General features: G+C 29.8%; 1 protein-coding gene across 1 annotated transcript; it reads left to right on the forward strand.

Moving 5' to 3' along the window:
- The first annotated feature begins 1302 nt into the window (after nucleotides 1–1302).
- On the forward strand, nucleotides 1303–4034 carry LOC130675279 (UDP-glucose 6-dehydrogenase-like). Its single transcript, XM_057480834.1, has 5 exons — nucleotides 1303–1895; nucleotides 2111–2580; nucleotides 2666–3310; nucleotides 3407–3550; nucleotides 3617–4034. Exons 2-5 carry the CDS (start codon nucleotides 2119–2121, stop codon nucleotides 3791–3793), a joined length of 1428 nt encoding a protein of 475 aa, XP_057336817.1. The 5' UTR covers nucleotides 1303–1895; nucleotides 2111–2118; the 3' UTR covers nucleotides 3794–4034.
- The last annotated feature ends 1465 nt before the right edge of the window (nucleotides 4035–5499 follow it).

Here is a 5499-nt window from a genome sequence, read left to right on the forward strand (position 1 = left end):
AAAGTTTAAAAATTACTTTTGTTTAAATTTTATATAGGAAATTTCAATAAAAATAAATTTATATAATAGATATTCATTTAAAGAATAATTTAATGAGAGTGAATGTAGCAGACATACGACAATTTAAAACTTTAAATAAATAAATTAAAATAATGAAATTGAAAAAAGGCGCGTACTGATTTTCTCATTATTTAAATATGCATTTTTTAATTTTTATTGTAACCAAGTCGAACACTTGCCTTTGTGACATCTATAAGATATCATAGGCTGATTTTTGACGTGTCAATAAGGTACCAAAATGTTGACAAAGCGATCAGAAATTTATGTCACCGAAAAAATATCTACTTAAAAAACTTGACACAAGTGACGACAAAAAGTAAATTATTCATAGTCGTCAAACAATTCATCTTAACGATTTTTTAATTGAAATGTCTTTTTTAAGACAAGAAAAAAAATTCAAATTTTTATGGCTCCTAGAACCAACATTTTTACATGATCCTGAAGTTAGCAGATAATTTCCGGATTTTTTTTCAACAATGAAAATAAAAAAAAAAAAACAAGTAAATAAAAATATACACATGTAGAAATGAAAAAAACTACAGGAGCAATTTTTCGAAATATTTTTTTTTAATTTATCGTTTTTAAAAAACTCCAAAAATTATTAGAGTAATTATCATGTAAAATACTTGACTTTGAGACAAAAAAAATTTGTTTAGTCCTTTTGAAAGACATCTTTATGACATCTTAAAGTTGTCTCTGTGCTACTTGGGTACTTACATTTCATTCATTTAATTCAAAAATTAAAAAATTGCCACTTGTCAGCTACATTCACACTCATGTAATTCAGTAAAAATTTTCATGAGAGTGAATGTAGTTGACAATTGTCAATTTTAAAAATTGAATAAAATAAAAAAATTCATATTTATAGAATTTGAAAATCAGTATGTGAATTTTTTTCATTTTTATATTTTTAATTGTTTAATTTATTTATTTGTAATTTAAAATTTGTCTAATATCTGCTACATTCACACTCACAAATTTTCATTGGAATTTTGAATCCTTAAAATTTTCGGAATTTAAATTTCTTCAATCCCGATCATCTAGCGTTTGAATTTTCAGAAATGACCTCGAGACTCGTGACGTGACAAAAAAAAATGTCAGCTGGGAATGTCATTGCCAGCTGATATGTCCTCTAGTTATAAAAATAATTATAAAAAAAAATAAATATTTCAATAAAGTTTGTTGACCGGTATCTGATTACTTAAACAATTACAAATAAATAAATATTTTTATGCATAAATCAAAGGTATTTACTCATAAAAATGAATATAGGGAAAAGTTGAAAATTTTTGCTATTTTTAAAAGGCATCCTTCCAGGCCGCTGTTCGGTTCGTTCTCTTTTGCACTTACAGACTTACATGTCACATGACCAAGGTCATTGAACATGACGTTCCAAGTAGTGACACCTACATTTCATTTTAATTTTGAAAAGTAATGCAACCAAGTGCTCAGAGCTCAGGTCACAGTCACATACGTCAGTTTTATTATTGTTGACAGACAAGGTACGACCATGTGCTGTTATGATTTGCAAGTGTGGATTTGTAGCCCGGACGGGTATTTTATTTACTCCAATCTCCAATGCCTTCAGAACCAAAGAAAGTTTGTTCAATTGGTTGGGTATAAATTATAATCGTAATAAATCATGATGAAAATTAACAATGAAAAGAAAATTTTCACCAACATTACTTACTTTAATTATTTGTTTATGTGTAAACATTTAATGATATAAATTGTCCGGTACTGTCAGATGGAGACATTAATAATTTATCAGTCAACTTGACTGATCATTGAATTTATAATTAAAAAATTTAAAAACGACGTTGGATCTGACCCGAGTAAGTACATAATTACAATAGGACCTCGTTATAAGACTATTAGTTTCTCTCTCAAACTATCGCAATACGTGGTTCATAAAAAAGACAGAATGATAGTTTATAACGAGGTCCGACTGTATTTCAATACTTAAATTTTATTTAACGGTTATTAATTTTTTTTGTGTTTTTAATGATTTTAATTGGAAATGTATTTAATAGTGGGTTTAATATTTCAGACATAAAAATGACAATCAAAAAAATTTGTGGCATTGGTGCTGGGTATGTAGGTGGACCAACATGTAGTGTAATAGCACTGAAGTGTCCGGATATCCGTGTGACGGTTGTTGATAAGAGTAAAGAGAGAATAGCTCAATGGAACTCGGAGAAACTGCCGATTTATGAACCGGGTTTGGATGAAGTGGTCAAGAAATGCCGAGGAAAGAATTTATTCTTCTCTACGGACATTGATGTTGCGATACAGGAGGCTGATTTAATTTTTATATCTGTAAATACGCCAACCAAAACTTTTGGGAATGGTAAAGGCCGTGCTGCTGATTTGAAGTATGTTGAAAATACAGCGAGAATGATAGCTAAGGCCGCGACTGATCACACAATTGTTGTAGAAAAAAGCACGGTGCCTGTTAAAGCTGCTAAAAGTATTATGAATATTTTACGAGCTAATCATAAGCCAGGGGTTTCCTATCAGGTATTGCTTGTTGTTCTGTTTAGTTCATTGTCAATAAAAATAATAATTGTTAAACTTATCATTAATTTGTTTATTGTCGTTGTAGATACTTTCAAATCCCGAGTTTTTAGCTGAAGGAACAGCAATTGATAATTTAGTGAATCCAGATCGTGTTTTAATTGGAGGTGAAGATTCTCTACAGGGACGCGAAGCTATTGAAAAGCTCTGTAATATATACGAGCACTGGATTCCACGTGATAAAATTTTTACCACCAACACGTGGAGTTCCGAACTGTCTAAGCTAGCGGCTAATGCATTTTTGGCTCAGCGAATATCCAGTATCAATTCACTGTCCGCTGTATGTGAAGGTACTGGAGCTGATGTATCTGAAGTAGCGAAAGCTATTGGTCTGGATACACGCATCGGTCCCAACTTTCTGCGTGCCTCAGTGGGTTTTGGTGGCTCTTGCTTTCAAAAAGATCTACTCAATCTTATATACATATGCGAGTGTCTCAATTTACCAGAAGTTGCTGATTATTGGCAACAAGTAATTGATATGAATGAGTACCAGAAGTCTAGATTCTCGAACAAGATCATTGAGAGTCTTTTCAATACTGTCACAGATAAACATATCGCGATGCTGGGATTCGCATTTAAAAAAAATACTGGAGACACCAGAGAAAGTCCTGCTATCGCTGTGGCCAAGAATCTACTTGATGAAGGGGCCGTTCTTCACATTTACGATCCCAAGGTATTTTATTTACTTTATTTATAATTATTAAAAACTTCAACAACTTTAGAATACAAAAGATATATCTTAATAAATTTTGTTTTTATGGTTCCACAGGTAGAAGAAACTCAAATACTTGATAATTTATCAGCTGTAGATATCGATGACGTTAAAAATCGCGTTAATATTTTTGACAATGCGTACAGTGCTACCACGAACACTCATGCCATTGTCGTATGTACAGAGTGGGATGAATTTATCGTAAGTACTCCTCATCAAGTGTAAAAAAACGTATTCTTCTATTGCCTAACATTCATTTATTTCCAGGAACTGGATTTCGAACGCATCTACGCAGAAATGACCAAACCGGCGTACATATTCGATGGTCGTAAAATTCTAGACCATGAAAAATTACAAAAGATTGGTTTCAATGTCCAAACGATTGGTAAACGTGTGTCGCGAATCGCCATTTCCAGGACTTGGGGCAGCCCTACACAGATGTGATTTTTTTATAACTAATGAATCAAGTATTAATCGCATTTAAATGCATTTTATTAATGACTACTGACGACATTAGTCTATCACAAAGCAATACTTAAAGCGATTTACTAGTGTATTCATATCTATGTTTTTATCATTTTTATAAGTGTATTAAAATTTATTAAACAAATTATCACAAATGTTGCTATTATCCTACACTTGTTACAATTTTATAATGTAAATTTCTTCCCGGTTATTAAAATAACGGATAAATAAAATATTTTTATAAATTTATGAAACCATTAATAAATTATTTACTTTGGTGTTTTATAGAAAACCAATTTCCGTCAACTATTTCTTTTTCGTCAATTTTCAAAATTTACAATGTAACCACTTTTTTTTCCCAATCGCCTACACACTGCAATCTATTATTTAAAATTCAAACTTTTTTACCATTTTCCTGTGATGGTAAGAGAGAGTCAAAAAAAAAAATTAAAATTTTTACATACTAGAATAAGTTCTAAAACTAAATCGAGTTCTCCATACGACTTAACATCGATTTCACTCAAAATCGATTCCAAATCACGATAAAGTTTCAGGAAAACTACAGGAACAGTTCGCTGTCTTGACGCCTTAATTTAACCACTCGGCCATCACGGACTTTTATTTTTTATTCATAATTTTGATCTTCGGAAAAATAAGTTTTCCCCATTTTTTATAACTATAACGAATTGTAAATTACGCGCTTTATAATTTCAGCGTTTTTACTTTTTTTCAATTGGATGAAATTTTTCTTGGGCGAATTGTCATTTCAGGAATAGAAAAATTTGCATTTTTTTTACTTGAGGATTTTATCACTTTTTCTGTTTATGATTCGGCAATTACCCACAATTAACCGCATAGAAACCAATGCAGTCTATAGGATTCTATGCGGTTTTTGTCGCAGTTGAGTGGATTCTATGGGAATTTTTGGATAGAGTTTGTTGCTTCATGGAAAAGTATTTGGGTGAAAAATTTACTCTGATCAGATTAGAATTTGATATTGGGATTTTACATGACCTTGAAGTTAGCAACCAAATAACAATTTTCAAAGTTTTTTTTCACAATTTAATTTTTAAATAAATGTAGATGTAGAAAATTTAAAAAACTACAGGTCATTTTTTTCAAACGAGTGTGAAAGCAGTAGACAAATTTAAAAATTTAAATAAATAAGGTAGATAATTGAAAAAATAATATTCATAAAAATTGGACTTATTAATTTAAAAATTTTTTAAATGCGCATTTCTTTTAAATTTTATTTTATTAATTATTTACTCGATTTATCAATAATTTTTTAATTTGTCTCATGTCTGCTAAATTCACATTCATTTTTTAAATGTTTTTTTTTTTTATATTTTATCCTTTTTGAAAAAATCCAACAAATTATTAGACGTCAGCTAATTTCAGTCTCATAGATTTCGATGAGTGTGAGAGCAGACATCAGACAAATTTAAAATTATTAATAAATAGAGTAAATAATTTAAAAAAATAATATTTATAAAAAATGCACTTATTTATTTCAAAATTTTTTAAATGCGCGTTTTTTAAAAATTTCATTTTATTAATTATTTACTCTATTTATTAATAATTTAAAATTTGTTTAATATCTGCTACATTCCCACTCATAGATTTTGCCTCAAAGTGTAAAAATTTTTTTTTTCCCGCTCCACAGTTGAATTATACGCGGCACC

Source organism: Microplitis mediator, chromosome 1, assembly GCF_029852145.1.
Source record: "Microplitis mediator isolate UGA2020A chromosome 1, iyMicMedi2.1, whole genome shotgun sequence".
Lineage (NCBI taxonomy): Eukaryota > Metazoa > Arthropoda > Insecta > Hymenoptera > Braconidae > Microplitis > Microplitis mediator.